General features: G+C 42.0%; 1 protein-coding gene across 5 annotated transcripts in view; it reads left to right on the top strand.

The window, feature by feature from the left end:
- Window positions 1–27,466, top strand: part of patj (PATJ crumbs cell polarity complex component) — a 226,801-nt gene that overhangs the window by 181,908 nt on the left and 17,427 nt on the right. For all 5 annotated transcript variants that reach the window (XM_033028540.1, XM_033028544.1, XM_033028542.1 and 2 more), the window contains 6 exons: window positions 8,253–8,336; window positions 11,516–11,709; window positions 13,591–13,738; window positions 15,464–15,550; window positions 17,182–17,296; window positions 23,699–23,736. In XM_033028540.1, coding sequence (XP_032884431.1) covers window positions 8,253–8,336; window positions 11,516–11,709; window positions 13,591–13,738; window positions 15,464–15,550; window positions 17,182–17,296; window positions 23,699–23,736 — 666 coding nt within the window. The remainder of the gene's footprint in view (window positions 1–8,252; window positions 8,337–11,515; window positions 11,710–13,590; window positions 13,739–15,463; window positions 15,551–17,181; window positions 17,297–23,698; window positions 23,737–27,466) is intronic.

Below are 27,466 nucleotides of genomic sequence, written 5' to 3' on the forward strand. Positions count from 1 at the left end.
TTATGATTTGATAAAACTGAAATACTGAAGATGCTTGCCTGTATGAGGAGAACTGATGCAACTTGCCATTGTAATTGGGTGTGAAGAATAAGCTGTGGAAATGTATTGATACCACCAGAGGTATAGGGAGGTTGTACGGCATTCGGGTCACGACCCATGACCCATGACCCGTACTTTTGCTACGCTACGCCAAGTGGAGTACACGCGATGAACTGCAGGTAAGCACTGACCATTGTTTCCAGCATAGCGGGCCCGTTAAAACCCGCCAAAATGGTCAAATTTTGTGCTGTAAATAATTACGGAAATCGGGATAAGCGTGAGAGACATTTAGCCTACTTCAGAATTCCAAAAGTGAGGAGAAAAGACGGTAGATAGTGCACTGTATACTTGTATTTATACTTAGGCACTTCAAATATGTATGTCATGTTTTATACTTTGGCAATATAACAATGTTTTTTTATCATGCCAATAAAGTTTTTTACTTGAATTGAATTGAAATTGAATTGATAGAAGCGAGAGCAGAAGGGACAACAACAGCCAAAGTGCTTGGAGAACATTGGCCGTTTGCTCACTGCATTTCATCAACAGTAAGGCATTATTTGTGGGGGGTTTTCTTGATTTCTTTGGCATCTAAAAAGTTTCAGAAGTGATAAATCTGACTGTAAAATTTTAAAATCGCCCATGGTTCTCAAGTGGGTTTTTACATACAAAAAGAAAATGCCTCTGAAGCTAAATTTACAGCCAGATTTATCACTTCTGAGACTTTTTAGATACTAAAGGAATCAAGAAAAAACACAAATAATGTCTTAAATAAAATACAATAATGTCTTACTGTTGATGAAATGCAGCGAGCAAATTCGATAATTCCCAATATTTTCAATTTCGATATCTGCACAGCCAATGTTTGCCAAGCACTTTAGCTGTTGTTGTCCCTTCAGCTCTCGCCTCTCTTTACCTTCATTTCGCTTCACTTTTGGAATTCTGAAGTTGGGTACGTCTCTCACGCATACCCCGATTTCCACAATTTTTTACAGCGCAAAAATTCAACATTTTGGCGGTTTTTAACAGGTAGGAAAGTACGCGTTTCGTGTATTAACAACATATACCGGAAGCTGCGATGTCTTCCAGATGGATTGAGTGGCTCCGTGCGTCAAGCCCTATGACCCAGTGACCTTACGTGCAACCCCCCTATCCCAACCGGTTGTAGAAGGATTTGCTAATGACTTGTTCATTCTGGGTCCTTTAATTAAAAGTTCAGAAATGTCTGAGGTCTAAAGTGCCCCTAGACTGATTGGTAGTCAAGTGTAGGCACGGTACATTGGCACAGTGGTGGAGTTGCTGCCTTACAGCCCCAGAGACCCGGGTACGTTCCTGACTACGGTGCTGTCTGTACAGAGCTTGTATGTTCTCCCTGTGACCCTGTGGGTTTTTCTCTGGGTGCTCCGGTTTCTTCCAACATGCACAGGTTTGTAGGTAAATTGGCTTCTGTAAATTGCCTCTAGTGTGTAGTATAGAACTAGTGTATGGGTGATCATGGTCAATGAGGACACTGGGCCGAAGGGCCTGTTTCTACACTGTATCTCAAATCTAAACTAAACTAAAAGTGGGTTGATAGGTGGTTATGGGATATAGCTTTTTGGCTTAGAAGACCAGTTGATGCAACCCTATGGACGGATCTCTTATCAGCTAAGGATGTAGTCCCTCTCCCCATTCTCCCTTGTTGTAGCCCTTGCACTCTCACATGTATCTACACTTTATCTGATGTAACATTATATTCTGCTTATTTTAATTGTATTTACGTATGGATTTTCTACTTGGCAACCACTCAAAGTGTTTTAATTGTATCTCAGCACACGTGACAATAATAAACCAGTACCAGGAAAGGTAATATAATATGAGGTGGTGATGGGGTGTGTGTGCAGTGTTTCAGGTCTGAAGGACAGTAAATAGATAAATTCCAACACTGCTCAGTGACAGGCATAGCTGAGAACCATATGAACTAATTTTTCAAACATCCTTCAACTGCAAGTTGCACTGTATGTGCATGTCAGATATTGCAAGTAACTGATCTGTGCAAGTATGATTTGTGACAGGAAAAGGCAGTTTCAACTGACAGGTTGGCATGAGTTGATCTGGAAGCCATTGCAATTGGGAACCGTCCCAGAAAAATTTATTTCATGTTTTTTTTACTTCTGAGGAGAGAAATGTTACATAATTGAATGTCTAGCATAGAGAGAGGAGAAATAAGTATTTGCAGTACTGAGGTAGAGCCTGTGGACTTTAACATCATGGAGCTCGCAGTCCCTGGTTAGAGACCGACTTCAGGAACTCCAAGCTGCAGGAGCTTCGATCGCCCCGTCGTGGGAGCTTCGGCTGCTCCAACGCGGGGGCTTCGATTGCCGTTTACGGGAGCTGCGATCACCTCAACGGATGGTCCGACTGCGGGAGAATAAAGAGGGAAGAAGATTGGACTTCCATCACAGTGAGGAATGTGGGGAATCCTCTGTGGTGGATGTTTATGTTAACTTTTATGTGGTTGTGTGTCTTGTTGCTTTTTTTTAGTATGGCTGTATGGTAATTCGAATATCACAGTACCTTAATTGGTACATGTGATAATGAAAGACCTTTGAACATGTTGAACAACGAATCTTCCAATTTTGAGCTATAGGAATTAATGTTTGAAATTAAAATCTATTGATGCTGTAAAGGGACAGGACAGGTGATGTACCTGATCTGATTATCACAGCTCATATACACCGCAGCATCTGAATATCTATTGCAGTTTCAATCCTCTACAATGCTAGTAACTGATTGCAAAGTAATCATGCAGGTACAGCAGGCAGTGAAGAAAGCGAATGGCATGTTGTCCTTTATAACAAGAGGAATCCAATATAGGAGCAAAGAGGTCCTTCTGCAGTTGTACAGAGCCCTAGTGAGACCACACCTGGAGTATTGTGTGCAGTTTTGGTCCCCTAATTTGAGGAAGGACATTCTTGCTATTGAGGGAGTGCAGCGTAGGTTTACAAGGTTAATTGCCGGGATGGCAGGACTGTCATATGCTGAGACAATGGAGCAGCTGGGCTTGTACACTCGAGTTTAGAAGGATGAGAGGATATCTTATTGAAACATATAAGATTTTTATGGGCTTGGACACACTAGAGGCAGGAAACATGTTCCTGATGTTGGGGGAGTCCAGAACCAGGGGCCACAGTTTAAGAATAAGGAGTAAGCCATTTAGAACGGAGACGAGGAAACACTTTTTCTCAAAAAGAGTGGTGAGTCTGTGGAATTCTCTGCCTCAGAGGGCGGTAGAGGCAGGTTCTCTGGATGCTTTCTAGAGAGAGCTAGATAGGGCTCTTACAAATAGCGGAATCAGGGGATATGGGGAGTAGGCAGGAACGGGGTACTGATTGGGGATGATCAGCCATGATCACATTGCTGGCTCGAAGGCCCAAATAGCCTACTCCTGCACCTATTGCCTAGTGTCTAATCATATAGCTATCAAACTCTATCACAAAATAAGAATATGATGAACGTCTACAGTCCAATTAATGTAGCAAAAAACGTCATGAATTGTTGCAGATACAACAATCTTTTAAAGAAAGCCCATCATTTTAGCAAGTTAGTGAACAGGATGCTAATAAAAGGTAATTAACGGTGTTTCTCCAAGCACAGGGACTGCCTGACTTGTCGAATGTTTCCGGAATTTTCTGTTATTATTTCAAATTTCCAGGTTCTAAGCTTTTTTTAGAAACATAGAAATTAGGTGCAGGAGTAGGCCATTCGGCCCTTCGAGCCTGCACCGCCATTCAATATGATCATGGCTGATCATCCAACTCAGTATCCCGTACCTGCCTTCTCTCCATACCCTCTGATCCCCTTAGCCACAAGGGCCACATCTAACTCCCTCTTAAATATAGCCAATGAACTGGCCTCAACTACCCTCTGTGGCAGAGAGTTCCAGAGATTCACCACTCTGTGTGAAAAAAGTTCTTCTCATCTCGGTTTTAAAGGATTTCCCCCTTATCCTTAAGCTGTGACCCCTTGTTCTGGACTTCCCCAACATCGGGAACAATCTTCCTGCATCTAGCCTGTCCAACCCCTTAAGAATTTTGTAAGTTTCTATAAGATACCCTCTCAATCTCCTAAATTCTAGAGAGTATAAACCAAGTCTATCCAGTCTTTCTTCATAAGACAGTCCTGACATCCCAGGAATCAGTCTGGTGAACCTTCTCTGCACTCCCTCTATGGCAATAATGTCCTTCCTCAGATTTGGAGACCAAAACTATACGCAATACTCCAGGTGTGGTCTCACCAAGACTCTGTACAACTGCAGTAGAACCTCCCTGCTTCTATACTCAAATCCTTTTGCTATGAAAGCTAACATACCATTGCTTTCTTCACTGCCTGCTGCACCTGCATGCCTACTTTCAATGACTGGTGTACCATGACACCCAGGTCTCGCTGCATCTCCCCTTTTCCTAATCGGCCACCATTTAGATAATAGTCTGCTTTCCTGTTTTTGCCACCAAAATGGATAACCTCACATTTATCCACATTATACTGCATCTGCCAAACATTTGCCCACTCACCCAGCCTATCCAAGTCATCTTGCAGTCTCCTAGCATCCTCCTCACAGCTAACACTGCCCCCCAGCTTAGTGTCATCTGCAAACTTGGAGGTATTGCCTTCAATTCCCTCATCCAGATCATTAATATATATTGTAAATAGCTGGGGTCCCAGCACTGAGCCTTGCGGTACCCCACTAGTCACTGCCCGCCATTGTGAAAAGGACCCGTTTACTCCTACTATTTGCTTCCTGTTTGCCAGCCAGTTCTCTATCCACATCAATACTGAACCCCCAATGCCGTGTGCTTTAAGTTTGTATACTAATCTCTTATGTGGGACCTTATCGAAAGCCTTCTGGATGTCTAGATACACCACATCCACTGGTTCTCCCCTATCCACGCTACTAGTTACATCCTCGAAAAATTCTATAAGATTCGTCAGACATGATTTACCTTTCGTAAATCCATGCTGACTTTGTCCAATGATTTCACCACTTTCCAAATGTGCTGCTATCCCATCTTTAATAACTGACTCTAGCAGTTTCCCCACTACCGATGTTAGACTAACTGGTCTGTAATTGCCCGTTTTCTCTCTCCCTCCCTTCTTAAAAAGTGGGGTTACGTTTGCTACCCGCCAATCCTCAGGAACTACTCCAGAATCTAAAGAGTTTTGAAAGATTATTACTAATGCATCCACTATTTCTGGAGCTACTTCCTTAAGTACTCTGGGATGCAGCCTATCTGGCCCTGGGGCTTTATCGGCCTTTAATCCATTCAATTTACCCAACTCCTTTGACCCGCGGTCCCCTGCTATTTCCGGCAGATTATTTATGTCTTCCTTAGTGAAGACGGAACCAAAGTAGTTATTCAATTGGTCCGCCATATCCTTGTTCCCCATGATCAACTCACCTATTTCTGACTGCAAGGGACCTACATTTGTTTTAACTAATCTCTTTCTTTTCACATATCTATAAAAACTTTTGCAATCAGTTTTTATGTTCATTGCCAGTTTTCTTTCATAATCTATTTTTCCTTTCCTAATTAAGCCCTTTGTCCTCCTCTGCTGGTCTCTGAATTTCTCCCAGTCCTCTGGTATGCTGCTTTTTCTGGCTAATTTGTACGCATCGTCCTTCGCTTTGATACTATCCCTGATTTCCCTTGTTATCCATGGATGCACTACCTTCCCTGATTTATTCTTTTGCCAAACTGGGATGAACAATTTTTGTAGTTCATCCATGCAGTCTTTAAATGTCTTCCATTGCATATCCACCGTCAACCCTTTTAGAATTAATTGCCAGTCAATCTTGGCCAATTCACGTCTCATACCCTCAAAGTTACCTTTCTTTAAGTTCAGAACCATTGTTTCTGAATTAACAATGTCACTCTCCATCCTAATGAAGAACTCAACCATATTATGGTCACTCTTGCCCAAGGGGGCACGTACAACAAGACTGCTAACTAACCCTTCCTCATTACTCAATACCCAGTCTAAAATAGCCTGCTCTCTCGTTGGTTCCTCTACATGTTGATTTAGATAACTATCCGTCATACATTCCAAGAAATCCTCTTCCTCAGCACCCCTGCCAAATTGATTCACCCAATCTATATGTAGATTGAAGTCACCCATTATAACTGTTTTGCCTTTGTCGCACGCATTTCTAATTTCCTGTCTGATACCATCTCCAACTTCACTACTACTGTTAGGTGGCCTGTACACAACACCCACCAGCGTTTTCTGCCCCTTAGTGTTTCGCAGCTCTACCCATACCGATTCCACATCCTCCAAACTAATGTCCTTCCTTTCCATTGCTTTAATCTCCTCTCTAACCAGCAACGCTACCCCACCTCCTTTTCCTTTCTCTCTATCCCTCCTGAATATTGAATATCCCTGGATGTTCAGGTCCCAGCCTTGGTCACCCTGGAGCCATGTCTCCGTGATCCCAACTATATCATAATCATTAATGGCTATCTGCACATTCAACTCATCCACCTTATTACGAATACTCCTTGCATTGAGACACAAAGCCTTCAGGCTTGTTTTTACAACGCTCTTACCCCTTATACAATTATGTTGAAAAGTGGCCCTTTTTGATTGTTGCCCTGGTTTTGTCTGCCTGCCACTTTTACTTTTCACCTTGCTACCTATTGCTTCTACCCTCATTTTACACCCCCCTGCCTCTCTGCTCTTGTACCCATCCCCCTGCCACATTAGTTTAAATCCTCCCCGACAGCACTAGCAAACACTCCCCCAAGGACATTGGTTCCATTCCAGCCCAGGTGCAGACCGTCCTGTTTGTACTGGTCCCACCTCCCCCAGAACTGGTTCCAATGCCCTAAAAATTTGAATCCCTCCCCCTTGCACCATTTTTCAAGCCACGTATTCATCTGCAATATCCTCCTATTTCTACTCTGACTGGCCCGTGGTACTGGTAGTAATCCAGAGATTATTACCTTTGAGGTCCTACTTTTAAGTTTATCTCCTAACTCCCTAAATTCATCTTGTAGGACCTCATCCCTTTTTTTACCTATATCGTTGGTGCCAATATGCACCACGACAACTGGCTGTTCACCCTCCCCCTCCAGAATGTTCTGCAGCCGTTCAGTGACATCCCTGACCCTTGCACCAGGGAGGCAACATAGCATCCTGGAGTCTCGTTTGCGGCCGCAGAAACGCCTATCTATTCCCCTTACAATTGAATCCCCTATTACTATTGCCTTTCCACACTTTTCCCCCCGCTCATGTGCCGCAGAGCCACCCATGGTGCCATGAACTTGGCTGCTGCTGCATTCCCCTGATGAGCCATCTCCCTCAACAGTATCCAAAATGGTATACCTGTTTAGGAGGGAGATGACCGCAGGGGACTCCTGCACTACCTGCCTACTGCTACGCTGGCTATTGGCCACCCGTTCCCTTTCTGCCCTCTTACCTTTTACCTGCGGTGTGACCAACTCGCTGTACGTGCTATCCACGACTTTCTCAGCATCGTGGATGCTCCAGTATGAATCCAGCCGCAGTTCCAATCGTTCAATGCGGTCTGCCAGGAGCTGCAGCTGGACACACTTCCTGCAAACGTAGTCACCAGGGACACCGACCATATCCCTGATCTCCCACATGTTGCAGGCTGAGCAAACCACGGGGCCAATCTCCACTGACATGTCTTACTCCCAAATTAACTCTATATTTAATATTAAAAAACACAAAACTTTATCCTTTAAACTTTACTAATAAATACTAATAAATACTGTACACTCAACTCCCAGAATCCTTAACTCCCAGAATCCTTAACCTGAAGGCAGAAATGTAAAAATGTAAACCCGGTCCTCTTCCACCAATCAGAGGCTTCCACCAGACTCCTTCTCTGGAACGTTGCTGATTTTGGTGTCAAGTCCCCTCGCACCAACGGCTCCCTAGGCCTCTGTGAAAGCAAGCCCCGCGATGTATTTTATACTTACAGCGCATGTTTTATGTTTGTGTCAATCATTGGGTCAATTTTTCACCTATAAAATAATTTGTTTTAAGATCACTAAACTTGTATACCCTAATGTTTTGATAACCATCTGCGAAATAAAATCTACTTCCCACTTCCAGTGCCTTTTATTTATTGTACAATGAGGTTAGGAAAACCGTTTCCAGCTGTGTAAAAAATCTGATAATGTTAAATGATAACTGTGGATTTATTTCAGGATGCAATAGTTATTCATGAAGTGTACGAAGAGGGTGCAGCAGCTAAAGATAACAGGCTCTGGGCTGGAGACCAAGTCTTGGAGGTGAGTAAGGAAGATTACATTTTGGACATGCAGTACATAAATTTTATAGGTAACGACAATTAGATTTATCAAACAAATTATTTTTTATTTAAAATCATTAGATCCACCCACCTTCTCACCACATCAGTCAATCTGTTTCTTACTGCAGAAATATATTATATTTTGCTTAAATTCATTAATGCGACCTCAATGGCCATTCCTAATAACTAATTACTAACATGAAATGCAAACATTTGATTTGCCACAAGACATTTTGAATAATCATATGTTTATAACTTTGAAGACTAACTATCCATAGAATCGACCTTTGACCTCCGAGATATGCAATCGCATTGAAGAAATGCTTAACTGTGGAATTTTGTTTCATTCGACAATAACATTTCCTTTGTTTCTGTGTTATTGCCTGTTCCTTTAAATTTAATCACAGCAAAACAACTTTCAACATTTGTATTTTTGGCTGGGAAACAATGGTTAAGGGAGGTTAAGTTATGAACGACAGGCTAAGCACAGAAATCCAACCAATACCTTTGCCCAGTGTTCCATAGTTTGCCAAATTTGTGTTTAATTGTTAACTCCATTCTAAAAGAAAATACTGGTTATAAATTGGGCAGAGCCTGAAATGACAGTATTGCATAGCAAGTGCTAGCAATTTTGTGCAAGGCTCTCTGAAGAAATGATATCAGATACAAAGCCCAAGGCAAAATTTAGTGGCTTGTAAGTAATATTAAAGTGTGTACTGCACATTGTTTGACATCATTGGGCTCATCATTTGAAAGAAGGAAATGGAACACGCTTCCATAAGTGCATTACCAACATGCTAAGTACCTGTTTGTGTTTTACAATTAAATTTGTGATATATTTTGATGAAATACCATATAAAATCATTGTACTGCATGATAGAATTTCAAAACCACTACATTTATAGTTATTGGAAAAATAAAATTATTTGTGTCTACTTTTTAATGAAAGAATGATGGAGAATGATGTGTTTTGTCGGATGCAGACTCTGGGGGAATGAAAGAAAAGGACCAGGAGACTCTATCCCTGTTCTGTGTTGAGGGGAGGTGGGGGAAGAGCAGAGCTGCGAGAAATGGAGGAGTCACTAGTTTGGTGAACTGCTATGTGAAACTATGTTTTCAGAAGAAAGAGGACATCCCAGCTGTCCTAGAGTGGAAAGTCTCATATTGGGACTAGATGCAGCCTTCTCTACATTGTGGAAACTAACTCTGGACGAGGCAACTGCTTCACCAAATGCTGGCACTCTGTCCGTCAGAGCCAGCTGAAACTCCCGGTGAAAAGCCCCTCAGCCTCCTGCACATCCCTCAGCCTCCGGCACCCCAGAGAAAACAATACCAAATCTATTAAACCTCTCCTTTAGTTAATACCCTCTAATTCAGGCTCTTCTGAACCATCTCCAAAGCCTCCACATCCTTCCTGTAATGGGACGACCAGAACTGCATAATACTCCAAATGCAGCATGTCCAATGTCCTATAAGGCTGCAACGTTACTGGTCTCTCGCTTTCAGGGAGCTATGGACCTGAATCCCAAATTCCCTCTGCACATCAATGCTATTTAGAGTCCTGCCATTAACTGTATATTTTCCCCTCATATTCGACCCTCCAATCCTCGATTATCTTTACTCCCTTCTTAAACAAAGTCATAGAGTCCTCCTGCGCTCCAGATTGGTCAAGTGTGCCATCCAATGGAATTCCTGCTATACACAACAATTATACAAAATGTATTTAGCTTGTGTAGATATATTTAACACAAAACCAAAGACTTTAGTAATAACTTAGAACGCAGGCTTTATTTTGCACACTAATTTAATGTAATTATTCAAACAGTAGTAAAACAACCACATTCTGATGCAATATTTCAACTATATTATGAAAGCGGTCTACAGTAATATGTGGTCACTTTATTTCAGGTTTGAATAGCAAGGAAAAACCTTTTTCACGTTTGTCAACAGAACATAATTCATTTTTACTTCTTCATATTGGCCATTGTTCTATTGTTGCATGGGTCATGATTCTATACAATATTGTGTGTTCATTCAGGTGTACAATAGGTATGATGCAATTCAGAAGCACATCTGTTTTTCACCATGGAAAATGAAAAGTTAAAAAATAAGAAAATGGTTGAAACTTGGGTTGATAATACTCAGATCTTTGTGGGCAGTTACTGATCAGCATTGGCAACTACAAAATGTGTTCATCTCAACTAAAAATGTGATGACACCCAGATAAATTGACTAATTACTGCCAAAGAACATGAAATCTTTAGAGTCATGCAGCACTGAAACAGGCTCTTTGGCCCATCTTGATATGTAGATCGAGATGCCCCATCTCCACTTCTCTCATCTGCCTGTATCTCTCTATACCTTTCATATCAATGTACCTTTCCAAATGTCTTTCATACCTTTCATACCAATGTACCTGTCCAGTCTGAAGAAGGGTTTCGGCCCAAAACGTCGCCTATTTCCTTCGCTCCATAGATGCTGCTGCACCCGCTGAGTTTCTCCAGCATTTTTGTGTACCTTCAAATGTCTTTAAATGTTGTTATAGTATCTGTCTCAACAAAATGTTGTCCCTCAGGTTCCCATTTAATTTTTCCAGTCTCACCATCAACCTATGTTGTCTGGTTCTTGATTCCCTTCCTCTGGAATGCATGAAACTGATGATGTTTAATTAAAACATAGACATACACCAAAATAGAGAATAATTAAGCATAATCTTCACTTTTATTGCATGTTGGCGAGCCTACTCAATACCAGAGCCAGATGAAAGATCATCCGATCACCAGCACTTTCTCTACACCCATGGTGTAGCGTGCAAATGCTTAAGACTAAAGTGCATTGCCATGTTTACTGGACTTATCCTGAAAGTTCTCAGCAGGCCTGCTGGTTTGTCTTGACTACTATCCAAATGAATGTAGGTAGATAAGGTAGAAATCAGAGAACAAAGGAAAAAAGAACAAAAAGTATAAACGATTGAGGAAAGGAACAAGAGAGGATATGGGGTGCCGGAAAATAGCACAGAATAAGCAAACAAGCAATGTAAGAATGAAAAGAACAAGGAAAATATGCCAGATTGAATGTGAGGCTACAATAAATTTGCTTGCTTTTCAAATCTTGATTTGTGAGAAATGTCTCTAAAGATGCATTATGCTTCCTTTTTAGGTAAATGAAATTGATTTAAGGAATGCAACGCATGAAGAAGCAATCACAGCCTTGAGACAGACACCACAGAAGGTGCGACTCACCGTGTTCAGAGATGAAGCACAGTACAAAGATGAGGAGAATTTAGATATATTTTTTGTGGATCTTCAGAAGAAAGTTGGAAGAGGATTGGGCCTGAGCATTGTAGGAAAACGGTAAGATGATCCTTCACATCCAAAGTTAAAATTAAATATTAGAGAGTATATAAATGTACTCATAGGTTCTTCAGCACCATGTGTTGATGAGAAATTTGAAGAGGCCCTAAATTTAGTTTAGTATAGAGATAGAGCTGGAAACAGGCCCTATGGCCCACTAAGTTCCCACCGGCAAACAATCACCCATATACTAGTACAATCTTAGATTCAAGAAACAATTTACAGCAGCAAATTAACCTACATACCCACATTTATTTGGAATGTGGGAGGAAGCCAGAGCACCTGGAGAAAACCCACGTGATCATATGGAAAAAGCGCAAACTCCATACAGACAACACCCATAGTCAGGATCGAACCCGGGTCTCTGGCGCTGTGAGGCAGCAACTTTACCAATGTGCCACCCATGATTTGAATTTCCAAATTTGATTCGAAAAACTTATTTTTCGATTGTAAAATTGTGTTTGTTCCTCGTTTTGTCAAAACTAAAGAGGAAAACAAAGGTATTATAGACCAGTTATGGTGATTTCTTAGTTTTAGAAATTATTTGAAGTCTATAGCTAAAAATAAAATCCCAGAAATTGGAACAATTTGTACCTTTTTTTTCTATGTACAAGAAGCAAAATCATTTTTCACTTGACTTAATGTAATTTTGCCTATTTCTGGTTGAGGCCCCAACTGTCCAAAAGACAAGGCACTTCCAGGCATGATCCATCTGAGCATTCATGTCATTTCCTCAGCCTCATTTTTGCATAGTCATCAGCAACATGTGGACACTTATTCTTTCCATAATAACTGAAATTGGTACGAAAATGAGCAACTCATGACCTGCAATTTTCACAAATTGTACAACTAAGGCTAAATGTATTTAGTTTTTAAGCAGGAGTGTCTGAACACCCTGAATACTTTGACCTAATCAGATTCATCCACTGTTGCGAAGGCTAAATAATGCATGTGAAATCCGATTGAATTTGTGAAAGGTGACAGGAATCGTGAACAGAGAAATTACTTTTGATAAATTCTCTGATGAGATTGTAAGATATAGTTAGCATGGAACTGAAAGTAAATTATTGAACAAGTTAGAAAATTGGCAGAACAGCGGACATCAAAGAGTAATGATCAGTGATTGGCATTCAAATGTCAACATGTAATGGGCGGCATCAGATATGGATCTGGATTGGGACGATAGCTATTCCCAGTACTTTCTAACTAATGTGATTGATACAAAGCCACACATCCAAGCTTTCTAATAAGGGTGTAATTAAACTGTAAAGGGTGCAGAAAAAGGTTTGAGGATGTTACCAGGTCTGGAGGTATTGAGCGATAAGGAGAGGATGGATAAGCAAAATCTATTTTCCTTGGAGTGGAGGAGGCTGAAGTTTATACAATCATTAGTAGCATCGTGAGTCAGGCAGCATCTGTGGAGGAAAATGGACGGCAACGTTTCAGGTTGGGACCCTTCTTGTTCTTTGCTCAAGATTTCAGCATTTGCAGACTTGTGCAGTTTACTGGTGGCTTCAATAAGTTTTAAAAGAAAATTGAAAACATGGTTGTTGTGAAATGAAGAAGGAGAAATGGACTCGAGGATGGTGTTGTGTGTTTGTGCCCCAACCTCTGAGGATACTTGTTACAAATTTACCTGCACTATTTTCTGACTATCCTAACCCATGGAAACTCATTTATTTGAAACTGTCATGTCAGGTTGTTTTCTTAGTGCAAAAAGTAAGTAAGAAAGTGTGGTCACTTAATTTTATATCTCATATAAACATGAGGTTATATATTTACACAAATTAAAATATCACATGCAGTTTCATCTAATGTATTTCAATAGCATATTCTGTCAAAACTCTAGAACACTTGAAATGAATCTAAATATTTTAACAGGATTGGAACTGGAGTATTTATCTCAGACATTGTTAAAGGCGGGGCTGCTGAACTCGATGGGCGGCTGATGCAAGGTGACCAAATCTTGTCAGTAAATGGAGAGGATATGCGAAATGCTTCACAGGAGACTGTGGCAACAATACTAAAGGTAAAACCTGGAGTAACTGCACTAAGAGACCAGAGATTCAAACCCACATGACAAGATGCTAAAATAGCATGAATGGGACACTGATACCAATTTTATCCAAAGTTCCTGGGAAGTGATTTTCACATGTGCATGCTATGTAGAATGTGTGTATAAATGGTCTCATTATTGGATCTTTAAATCTTTATGCACATTGAATGCTAAGGACTTTTTGTAGTTGGTTGTTAACTGTGAACTAGCTTGCACAATGTCGCTTTGTATCTAGAGCTCTTTAAGTAATGTTATCAATTGGAATTGCATTTGGAAGTACAGTAAACCCTCACACATATGGACCTCTATATAACTAATTTTGGTTCTAGCGGACCAAGGCGTAGCATTGGGCAGGTGTTTGCAGCGGCTGCCAAAAAGCAAAGTCCCAGAGTGTTGGACTCTGGGACGCAACCATTGCACCGCATCACCCTGGCAGTGTGTGCCTTGATTGCCTGGTAACGGCGCAACGCTCCTATTGAACCACCCCCCACCTCCACCAGGTTACCCAATGAGCTGGCGCCACGTGGTGTACTTCCAGTTGCAGAAGCAGAGAGAGAGAGCAGCATGAAGGCAGCATTAATACCTGGCCTATGAATTCCCAATGGTTTAACGGTTCCCCTCCACTGATGCTGTGTTTCTTCCCACCAAACTTTGGGTTAAACATTATTATTTATCCTCCACACCTGGTTACAGAGAACAATCGGCAATACGGGACATTATTTCCCCCCCCTCCCGCAGTCTGTTATTGTAAGGGTTTACTGTAGTGAGTTGCTTGAGATTAAATATTTTGAAGAGTACTGAAATGGGCAGGGGAGAAAACACTTCAGGCGTGGAAGGGACATCATGCCGGCAGAGGTAGATGACTGGGAGTAACAAGGTGCTCTGGAAGGCCAGCCACAGATTATAGGAGGTCTCACTTGAAAAACGCACAGAAATTTGATCCATTTTATAGTCCAGGTGAACCCATCAGTCTTGAGTGATTAAAAGCAAAATTCAAGTAATTTAACAAATCTGAAAGTGAGAGTAGCCTCAAAAGCTATAATCATGAAACGCTCTCCTGGATGGCATATTTTGAACAATGAAAAAGTATAATGTCCTTTGATTAATGTCATGAGTATTGGGCTTCGTTTGCTACTGAATTTTACAGTAATGACAAGTGACCTAACCAGTCTCTGGCTGCAAATATCTAGCACACCCAAAATAAAAACAGGAAGTGCTGGAAACATTCAGCAAATCGGGCAACTTTTTGTGGAGACAAAAACAGTTTATCTTTCAGATCAATGACCCTTCATCAGTGGACAGGCAGTCCGTCAGAAAATAGTTGCTGCTCACCCCAATTTAACCTTCCTGTGTATCTCAGTAAACATTCTTCAGTTCTTTTAAAGTTATTTCCTGTTGCTAAGCTTTTTCACATTGGACCCAGCCCCCAGAGCAGGTAATTCAATCACAAATCAGTACAAAAATCTATTTGGTGCTGATTGTTCAGTGCTCGTTGCAAAATCAAAGCCATTAGAAATTCTGCAATACCCTGCACTAATTTCTGACCATTCAAGTCCATGCAAAGCCATAGGATTTTCTATATATACTCTTAGTGAACAAAGCAAACAAGCAAAGTGGTGAAGTGGGAATATTATTGTAATTAAATTGGTAACATAGCTTTGGACTTTCTTATATCCAAAACGTGTTTATTTTTTACAGTGTGCTCAAGGATTAGTTCAGTTGGAAGTTGGCCGTCTGAAGGCAGGCTCATGGATTTCCTCCAGCAGTACATCACACGGCAGTCAGGTCAGGATTATTTGCTGTTTAAATACTGGAGTTCATGTCTCGATGGGATTTGCTGGAAGTTAATCAGAATTTCCTATCTTTCAATTAATCGGTGATATGTTAATTGGAATAATGCCTGGCCCTCAGACAATATGCTTTCAGTTCATTGACCACCAAAATGCAATTTAATGAAATTATGTGAAAGTAGTTACTGTGTGTTTGGAACACTCTGGTGCACCTCTTGTGGCAAATGACATATGAACAGATCTGTAAGCAGATTGTCTCTCTGCTGGGGATATTTGCCAGTGATGTAATACTCACAGCTTCAGTATCATTTTGGAGATCTATATTGTTTTAATTAATATGCATACCCCCAGTTTATTAATTGTTGCAAAATCACGATAGCATTGTCGTCTTGGGGATCAGTTAATCAATGTGAAAACCATTGTGCGAGTGGTTTAATATTTATGCTAAAGCCTTAAGGGAATGGTAGCTTTATTGCACATCCTAGAGCTCCAAATAAATTTGTGTTTAAACATATATACTCTGTTCAAGCAAAAAGGGTGAAATACATTATGAAAGCTCTAATATTCTGTTAATAGGTGATGAAATGCATTCAATAACAGGTAAATTTTGTGAATTAGGAAAGCATTAAATATCAAAACTGGGGAAAAGTAATTATCTCTGGTTTAAAAATATTACATTGTTAAACCATAGAAAAATGATCTACTTAGTAGAACTGCAAGATAAATTCAGTAAATTAGGTGGCAAGTTTTATTTTAAATTCACTATGATTATTTTCTAATTGGAGGTTTTTTTTTAAGGAAGCACTTACTTTCCAAATGGGAAATTAAAATTGCATTAATTCATTTTATTGTAACATTATCTCTTAATTATAAAGTGCTCTGCTGGGCAGTTTCAATAATGTTGTAAAAAGAGGCAGGCAGCAAATCAATCTATGTCTGATTGAGGAAAGTGAATCTCCAACTGTGCTAAGGGGTTGCACCTAAAACATCAGCGTCAGGTGATGATCTCGGATATTTATTTTAATTTTCGCTACATTATGGACCTAAGTTGTGAATTGTGGTGATGCGGCATATATGGGCTGTGCTTTGTCAAGGAAGCTAGACAGAAAGAAAATACCATTTTGATAACTATTAATCAAGAAATAATTGTTGATATGTCAACAAGAATGAATGTCATTTAAGACTATGATGGTTTAACACATAAAATTGAATGTTTAAGAGATGTACTTTTTTATACAGAGTGGTGGGTTGCCTGGGGTAGTGGTGGAGGCAGATCCAATAGTGCCATTTAAGAGGCTTCTAGAGAGGCACATAGATATGCAGGGAATGGAAGAATATGGATCACATGCAGGCAGAGGAGATTAGTTCAACTAGATATCATGTTTTGCACCGAGATTGTGAGTTGAAGGGCCTGTTCCTGCGTTGTACTGTTCTGTTTTCTATGAATTAAACAATTTCTTCACTGTAGTTAATTGGTGAACAGCCCAAAGGATTAGGCAAAAATAGACTGAATTCGATGTGTATTTACATCCCAATGCCACTCCCATTCGCCTGGTATACAAGTTACTTCCTCTCTTTTAAATTGGATAAGCTTGATTAATTGCGATTTATTTTGATTTAACCTAGATGAGCCAAGAAAGTGGCACAAGTAATCTGTCTAGTTTTGGAGCTGCTGTGACCACTTCACAAAACATTGCCAGCATCAAGAAGAATACAGCTGATTCCTCACAGAGGAACTCGGGTAAAATATTAGAATTAGATAATTAATATGTCTGGAATTTCTTTACTTGTACTATTTCCAACTTTAACCTCTGGGCAATTTGCAGTCGTTTATTGCGAAAAACAGCAGTGAAACAGGTCCTTCGGCCCATCGAGTCCCCACCGACCAGCGATCCCCATACACTAACACTATCCTACAATAGGAACAAATTACAAATGTTATCAACGCCAATTAACCAACACACCTCTACATCTTTGGAGTGTAGAAGGAAACTGGAGCACCCCGGTGAAAACGGGGGGTGAACGTACCAACTCTGTACAGACAGTACCCATAGATAGGATCCAACACAGGACTTTGGCGCTGTAAAACGGCAACTCTACCACTGCGCCACGATCATCCAGATGATGAAGATTTTTTCATATCATCCACTGCAAAGTTAAATCTTCAATAGAAAGTATAAAAAAACAATATTTGGTTCTCCTCTGCCTGATTAAAATAGATATATATTTTCAAATCTTTGATTCTAACGATGGAAATCACATACCTCAACTCCATCCTATACCCCCTGCTCCAATCTCTCCCAACCTATGTCCAAGGCACCTCACTTGCCTTTCGTCTCTTTAGTGACATCTGATTTCCGAGCCCCCACTCCTTCATCTTTACTATGGATGTTCAATCACTCTACACCTCCTTCCCCTACCAGGAAGGATTGAAAGCCCTTTGTTTATTCCTTGACCGCAGAACTATCCAATTTCCCTCTACTAACATACTCCACCTAGCGGTGCTGGTCCTCACTCTTTAGAACTTCTCCTTCGAATCCTCCCACTTCCTCCAAGTCCAAGGCATAGCTATGGGCACCTGCATGGGCCCCAGCAATGCTTGCCTCTCTGTAGGGTACGTTGATCAATCCCTATTCCAGCAGTACACTGGCCCAGTCTCCGAACTCTACCTCTGCTGAACTCATGGACCTCATCAACTTCACCACCAATTTCCATCTTGCACTAAAATGTACTTGGACCATCTCCGACACCTCCCTCCCCTTTCTTGATCTCACAGTCTCCATCACAGGAAATAGAGTATCGACAGACGTCTATTACAAACCGATTGACTCCCACAACTATCTCAACTACACTACCTCCCACCCTGCTTCCTGCAAAGACTCTATCCCGTACTACCAATTCCTCCGTCCATGCTGCATCTGCACCCAAGATGAGGTGTTCCATACCAGGATATCCGAGTTCTTCTCATTCTTTAGGGAACGGGGGTTCCTCTCTCCCATCATAGATGAGGCCCTCACTCGTGTCTCTTCGGTACCCCGCAGCTCCGCCCTTGCTCCTCCTCCCCCTCCCCCTAGTTGCAATAGAGACAGAGTCCCCCTAGTCCTTACCTTTCACCCCATCAACCGTCGCACACAACACATAATCCTCCGAAAATTTCGCCACCACCAACATCATACCAACACTAGTCACATCTTACCATCACCATGCCGTTCCGCCTTCCGCAAAGACCTTTCCCTCCGCAACTCCCTGGTAACTCATCCCTTCCATAGACAATAGATAATGGACAATAGGTGCAGGAGTAGGACATTCGGCCCTTCGAGCCAGCACCATCATTCAATGTGATCATGGCTGATCATCCCCAATCAGTACCCTGTTCCTGCCTTCTCCCCATATCCCCTGACTCCGCTATCTTTAAGAGCCCTAACTAGCTCTCATTTGAAAGTATCCAGAGAACTGGCCTCCACCGTCCTCAGAGGCAGAGAATTCCACAGACTAACAACTCTCTGTGTGAAAAAGTGTTCCCTCGTCTCCGTTCTAAATGGCCTACCCCTTATTCTTAAACTGTGGCCCTGGTTCTGGATTCCCCCAACATCGGGAACATGTTTCCTGCCTCTATTGTGTCCAAACCCTTAATAATTGTATTGTATTGTATTCAAATTTATTGTCATTGTCTCAATTAGAGACAACGAAATGAATTTTCCTTACAGGCAGTATCATAAAAATAATAAATAATAAATAATAAAACATATTAAAAATAAAATTGAATTAAAAAATTTAAAAAAGAAGAAAAGCACAAACACAGAAAGTCCACGACACAACATAACATAGTGGCACCAAGGTGAGGAAGGCACCATAGTCCAGCCTCCCCTCCGATCTTCCCAGATGTTCATCCGTGGTCTGGGCCTTCCGAGCACCCGCAGTCGCCGCACCGGGCGGCCCGATGTTCAGGCCCTCACGCCGGGCTGGTGGAACGTCGACGCCGATCCCCGATGGTGAACATCCTCCTCCTCAGCGGCCCGGACCTCCTGATCAGCCGCCTCCCGCAGCCGGAGTCCGCAGCTCCCGAGTCCGCAGGCCGAGCCGGGCGGAGTCGCAGGACCCCGCGTTGTTGATCAGCGCCGCCCGCGTTGGGAGCTCCGCAAACCGCAGCTCCATGATGTCGGTGCAGCAGGTCCAGCACTCCGGGCTCCAGACGGCGATCCCCGGTAAGGCATCGCCAGCCCCGCGATGTTACAGCGCTGTCCCGCCGCTGCTGGAGTTCTGGTCGATCCCGGCAGGAAAGGCCGCGCCAATCCAGTAGGTAGGCCGCTGGGGGGGTGAGGATGCGACTCGAATAATAGTCGCGTCCTCTCCAGGAAGCGACCGAAGGACGGTATCCCCCTTACCGTGCCCTCTTCCCCCACATAAAGACATTTAAAAAAACATAAAAAACACACTTTAACATAACTAAAAAAACAAAAAGATACCGGGCTGAAGGTGGAGGCTGCTGGCACCAGCGCCACCGGAAGTAATATGTTTCAATAAGATATCCTCTCATCCTTCTAAACTCCAGAGTATACAAGCCCAGCCACTCCACTGCCTCCCCAGGTATCTTCTCCTGCAACCGCAGAAGATGCAACACCAGTCCCTATACCTCCTCCCTCTGTCCAGGGACCCCAACAGTCCTTTCAGGTTATGCTGAGGTTCACTTGCACCTCCTCCAACCTCATCTATTGTATCCATTGTTCAAGATGTGGAGTCCTATACATTGGCGAGACCAAACGTAGATTGGGCGATCATTTCACTGAACGTTTCGCTCAGTCTGCCTGAACCTACCTGATCTCCCATTTGCTAAACAGTTTAATTCTCCTTCCCATTCCCACACTGACCTTTCTGTCCTACGTCTCGTCTCCTCCATTGTCAGAATGAGGCCTAAAGCAAATTGGAGGAACAGCATCTCATATTTTGCTTGGGCAGCTTACAACCCAGTGGTATGAATATTGATTTCTGTAACTTCAAGTAATCTCGGTATTCCCTCTCTCTCTATCCCTCCCACATCCAAGTCACACCAGCTTCTCATTTTCACCCAACAAACAGCTAACAATGGCCCGTTTCCTTTATCATCAGCATGTTTTTGCATATCTTTCATTCATTGTTCTTTATCTCTCGACATCATCGCCTTTATCTCTAATTTCCCTTATCCTTAACTAGTCTGAAGAAGGGTCTCGACCCGAAACGTCACCTATTCCTTCTCTCCAGAGATGCTGCCTGTCCCACTGAGTTACTCCAGCTTTTTGTGTCTAGCTTAGGATATTCTTAGACTTGCTTTTAACTGTTTAATTATCCAGCACTATTTATGATTAAAAACACAAAGCGCTGGAAACATTCAGCAGATTAGACATCCCCTATGTAAAGAGAAACCAAGTTAATGTTTCTTTTCAGAGAAACTTCTTCACAACTGAGAAAGACAGGAAACAATTTAGTTGTAAATTACAACCAAATTGGGGGAAGGAAATGGATATGACAAAAGAAATATCTTAAAGAGTGAGGCCAGAGTTGCCATGGCGATTCCAAGGTTTTAGGGGACTGTTTGATTGATAGATCAGTGAGGTCAGATAGAGAGTGGGAGAGAAAACAATAAAAGGATATGTTAAAGCTGTGAATTGCAGGTCAGAGGTGTGGCTGACCCTGAAATCAAAATTTAATTGCTGAGAATCACATTGTGCCAACAACATAAACATTATTGAAGTTATGTCTAGAGAGGAAGGTTGTCAAAGGATACAGTAGGAAATACCACAGTCAAACATTTACAATACAATACAATACAATACAATTCAATTTATTGTCATTTGGACCCCTTGAGGTCCAAACGAAATGCCGTTTCTGCAGCCATACATTACAAACAAATAGACCCAAGACACAACATAATTTACATAAACATCCATCACATTGCTGTGATGGAAGGCCAAAAAAACTTATCTCTCCACTGCACTCTCCCCCCCCCCCCCCGATGTCAGAGTCAAAGTCAAAGCCCCCGGCCAGGGCGATGGCGATTGTCCCGCGGCCATTAAAGCCACGGCGGGTGAAGCAAGGTCGCGCACCGGGTCTTGGTGTTAGAGCCCCCGGCGTGCGCTCGCAGTCCCGCGGCCATTCCAAGCCGCGCGGGGCGATGGTGTAAGGCCCCGCTCCAGGAGCTCTTCAACCCCGCAACTCGGGCGGGAGAAGTCGCCGTTGCGGAAGCCCCGAAAAGCGGTCTCCCCCCAGGGACCCGCGGGCTCCCGGTGTCACTATCCGCCAAACCCGCAGTTGCAGCCTCCGAATATCCGGAGGTCGGGCCGCAGCGGCGTCCACCACAGCTTCACCCGCTCTGGACTCGGCCAGCTCCGCGACGGTGAGGTGAGTAGTCGGCACCACAGCCCCCGGTCTTCCTGTTGGAGGCCGCTCCTCGTTGCAGCCCCAACGACAACGGAGACCCGACAAAGAAAAGGCCAGGTCTCCCGTGCAGGGAGAGATTTAAAAGTTACCCCCTCCCCCCCACCACCCCTACACCCCCACACACATACCCCAACAAAAAATAACAAAAACTACATAAAAACATAGACATAAAATAATAAAAACGCAGACGGACTGCAGAGGCCGCTGCTGACGAAAGTCGCGCCGCCCACCGAATTTGGGCAAAGAAACAACAGATAGATTTTAACCCAGGCAGGTTTGAGGTAATGCATTTTGTGAGGTCAAATGCAATAGAAAAGTATAACTTAAATGGCCAGTCTCTTAGGTGTATTGATGTACAGAGGGATCCTGGGAAATAAGTCCATGTCCCTAAAAGAAGCAACACATGTGGATAGAATGGTAAAGAGGGCATACAGCATTGTTGGATCTTCGAGTATAAAAGTTGGCAAGTCATGTTGCAACTGTATGAAACTTTTTGGGTTCCGCCATATTTGGTTGTCATTGTATAGGAAAGGTGTGGAGCCAGCTAGAAATACAGGGTCACTCCTCAGCAGTGAAAGGAGGTGTTCTGGAAAGAGGTCACTGTAGAAAAAACACATTGTTAGCATCAAACGCAAACACTTTTCATATGGCAGGATACAGAAGTTTGGTCAGATCTGATGGTTATGGATTGCTTAGCTTTATCAATTGTATGCTTTATTTTGCTGTTCTGCACCTTTACCAGAATAATGCCTAATTTTCAGAATGAGAATACCTTTCTGCACTGCTCGTTGAACCAGTGAAATCAAGCAGTGCTTCCCAATAAACATTCATTTTCTTATCTTTACTGTTTAACTCTAGAGGATGCTTTTAAAGTGGTAATGCTAATCCAAATTCAATAAGACACAACAATAAAAGACTTTTACAATAACATTGTGACATTTCCATCAAATCACTGAAGAACAGATAGCAAGCAGATCCTAGATTCAATTCACATCTGCAATAAGATCTTTACAATTTAGGTGAAAGTACTATAATTACCTTTGTTCTACGTCCTCATGCTTCAACATTGAAATGTTATGAATAAGGTCTACACTTTGCAATAACTGTACATTAATACAATCGCAATAACGGATCACGGAGGGGGTGGGGTGGGGAGAGGACGGTGTCTGTTATTGCCACTGTCATTGTCCACTGTAACAGAGTGAGGGGGTTAATATTTCTCCCAATGCTGGGAGGAAAGAAACGCACAGTTGGGGGGAGTTAAGCAAACAGGAATTCACAGGCCATGGAGTTGCAGAGCCCCTGACCCCACACACAGTGTGCCAGGGAGGGTCCGATACTCTTGTTGCCTTCATGCTGCTTGCTCTCTCCACTCCCACAACCGTAAGCATGCCATGTAGGGCCAGCTCATTGGCATGTGGGGCCAGCTCATTGTCTTGTGGGGCCAGCTCATTGTGTAACTGGCGAAAGTGGTGGGGGGCGGTGCAAAGGGAGCCTTGATCTGCCAAAACCAAAATCCACTATATGGTCTATTATTGCAAGGGTTTACTGTAATGTGATTTTACCATAACAGATTGGTGCATGTAAGCATCAAAACATCATTTTCAACAAAACCTTCATGGTATCTTGTAATTTTTCACAATCTGGAAATAGTTAACAATGTCCTCGTGATCAGTAGAATATGTCTGTCAGTCTAATAATGAGTTTTGTTTCTAATTGAATATTTTAGGTTCAGATACAGGATTGAGAACTGTGGAAATAACAAGGGTAAGTAATATGTATATAGTCCTACTAGAGAAAGGGCTGCATTTGGCCTTAGGGGCTGACACTAGGCAGGTATTGGAATAGTCAGGGGAGCACTTTGGGAATAGTGACCATAATTCTGTAAGTTTCAATAGAGTTATATAATGGGATGAGGTTTGTGCTCAAATTAAGGGCCTAAACTAGAGGAAGACTGATTTCAAAAGCATAAGCAAGGACCCGCTGAGTTACTCAAGCATTGTGTGTCTTTATCTTTTCCCTAAAGTTGGAGGACTTTAGTTATGGGGAGATATTGGATCGGTTGGGCTTGTTTTCTCTGAAATGAAGGAGCCTGACGGAATGACCTGATAGCAGAATATAAAATTATGAGAAGCATAGATAGTAGAATCTCTCTCCCATGGTAAGGATATAAAAAAATAAGAGGGAAAACTGGTGAGAGGAAGCAGTTTTAAAGAGGATCAGACAGGGGGTTCGTTTTTACTTAGTGGTTAATATCTGGAATTCGTTATCAAAGATGGTGGAAACAGATACAATCAATATGTTTAAGATACTTTTTTTCCAATCAATGAAGTAACCAATGCATTGAAAGATCTAATACAACATTTGGGATTAGTATAGATGGACAAAAATATCAGCATGGACATGGTGGGAAGACCCTGTTTCTGTGCAATATGATTCTTACTGTAATGTAAATCAATAGGAAGTAATTTTCATATGGACATAAATAGCAGAAAAATCCCCAGTAGTCATGTAGTGTAATATTAGAACAAATTCGAACATCGACCATTTAACCTATAAAATGTTTTACAAGTGTTCTCCAAATTATTGGCGCTCATTTATAGAATGCATTTCGTTCTTTCACTTCAAGTTGCCCCACAGAGGAAAGAAAACTTTAGTCAATGAATGAAGACAGTGACTCTGCTCCACCTTTCTTTGGATATAATTTAATACAGCTTCTTGTTTACTCGTTTCATTGATTTCAAAGCCCACTGGATCTAGCTAGAAGTTAGTGTCCAGTTTCAAATTAATTCATTAATCAAATGGAGCTAATCGTAAATCTGGGGCTGTTAAATCTGAGGAGGGAATGTTTCTTTAAAATGTTTATGATATAGTGACACATTGAGTGGAATAAGATAAAAACAATATATTCTTGAAGCATCTGTAGGAAGAAACTGCAGATGCTGGTTTACACCGAAGATAGACACGAAATGCTGGAGTAACTCAGCCGGACAGGCAGCATCCCTGGATAGAAGGAATGGTTGATGTTTTGGATCGAGACACTTCTCCAGTCTGAAGGGTGACGTTTCGGTGATCCGTGATCGGTGATCACCCATTCCTATCCAGAGATGCTGCCTGTCCGGCTGAGTTACTCCAGCATGTTGTGTCTATATTCTTGAAGCAGGTGTTTGATGAGTGGGAGCAGAAACTCCATAGACACTGTTACAATAATCAAATCTGGAGCTCACAACGACATGCATTACGTTTTCCTTCATCTGAGGAGATGAAATGGGGGAAGGAAAGTGACATTGTAGAGGTGGTGTGCTGGCAGTTCCTGCCTGTTCCTCTACTGTTTGATGTTAATCCTTTTTTGTTAGTCCTTTTATGTTCTTCAATCCTGCCAAGCGACGCTCTTATCTTTTCACGAGCCATTTCTTTTGAAATTTATCAGATCCCTTCTCTTGGCAAGATTTTCAGTTTGCCTTCATATTTGTTTGTCTCTTGGTGAAGGAATTGATATTTGTAGTGGAAATAGGATTCTTTTGTCTTAAAAATAGATTGCTTTGTATCCAAAGTTAGCCATAGTATAAGGAAAACAGGGGAGAATAAAAAAAAGTACAAACAAGTACACTGCCATATCTTTCAACAATGTGTCAGGACTTAGTTTTCATATGTTTAGCCTTATTTTTGTCATGAATAGAACTCAGTAATGTGGGTCAACCTCAAAAATCAGGTCGGCAGAAAATATTGAGCAAGAAGTGTGAAAAGTTTGCATAAAGTATTAATTTGAAGCTTGGCACCAATTTCTAGCTAGATCCAGTGGGTTTTAAAATCCATGAAACTAGTAAACAGAATACAAAAAGAAGCTGTATTAAATTATATCCAACGAAAGGTGGGGCAGAGTCATTGTTTTCAGAGTCATTAACTGTGGAGACTCAAAGGCAAACTAATGTTAAGATGGATTTGTGTTTTTAATTGGGAATAGATGACAACAAAAAATGCTTCAAACAAATAGTATCAATGCATTCAAGGGGAAGTTGAATAAAGATATTGAGGATGGTGCTAATAGGGTAGGGATGGGGGGGAGCATTTGAGCTCAGTTGTTTACCAACAACCTGCATTTACTCAGTGTGTCACAGATGAGTTTTGTGCTATTCTGAGACCCAGGATTTGAAGAGTGCAAGTCACTTTCTTAAGGGCCTGTCCAACTTGGGCGTCATTTGCGTGTCATTTACGCAACATCATTTACGCGTCACGACGAACGACGTGCGCGTCTTGTCGCGCACATGATGCGCACATCGCGAGCATTACACACGCATGGTGCGTGGTGATGTAGGCAGTGACGCGCGGTCGCAGGCAGCGCCCCATGATTTTGGGATTCACAAAATCTTCACGCGCCACCTGCATGACGCGCAAATTATGTCCAAGTGGGACAGGCCTTTAAAGCACCACACAAGCAGTTTATAGGGACTGGTTAAGTGATTTCATCGATTGTTGCACAGTGGCAAGAACCATATGGCAAAAACTGTAGAGCTGCTGGAGGAACACAGTGCTTCACTCAGCATATGATGAAGAAAATAGATAGCCGACTTTTTGGGTCAAGACTCTTTATCTAGACTGAAACTGTAGAGTGCTTGGGTGAGGTGGTATATGCAAAACATATCAATGATAGGTGAGGAGGGCAGGTAATAGCCAAGTGGGGGAGGGATGGGGAGAGATAGTGACAGAGACGGGATGGTGATAGGAAAAGGCTGCAAATTCTGGAAACTTACTCTCCTTTAAACTGACTGCAACAACCAGGTTCAGGAATAGCTACTTCCCCACAGCCATCAGGCTATTAAACCTGGCTCGGACAAAACTCTGATTATTAATAACCACTTTCTGCTATTTGCACTTTATCAGTTTATTTATTCATGTGTGTATATATTTATATCATGGTTATATGGACACATTTATCTGTTTTGTAGTAAATGCCTACTCTTTTCTGTGTGCTTAAGCAAAGCAATAATTTCATTGTCCTATACAGGGACACATGACAATAAACTCACTTGAGCTTGAACTTGAACTTGAACTTTGCAACTTCTCCAGCTCCAAAGAGCATACCAGTGCATCCAAGCCACTTCCCTATTCGTCCCGATCTGGTTTCTTAATATCCTTATCACCATCCCGTCTCTGTCACTATCTCTCCTGGAGTAAGGTGCAACCTCCTCTCTGATTCTGTAGCTTCATCAGTTTCTCAGCATGTTCATGCTCTTCATGAGACGGCTCCAGAAAAAAATATCCTTTAAACCTTTTTCCCACTCATCTTAAATCTATGATTTGACATTTCCAACTGGGGGGGGGGGGGGGGGGGGGGGGGGGATGTGACTATCTGTCCCATCATAAATTATAATCTTCTATCATATCTTCCCGTAGCCTTAGATGCACTACGTTTGTCCAACCTTTTCTTATAACTAATACTTTCTACTCCAAGCAACATCCTTATGAACCTCTTCTGCACTCTCTCCAAAGCCTCTGC

The sequence above is a fragment of the Amblyraja radiata genome, chromosome 10 (assembly GCF_010909765.2).
Source record: "Amblyraja radiata isolate CabotCenter1 chromosome 10, sAmbRad1.1.pri, whole genome shotgun sequence".
NCBI lineage: Eukaryota > Metazoa > Chordata > Chondrichthyes > Rajiformes > Rajidae > Amblyraja > Amblyraja radiata.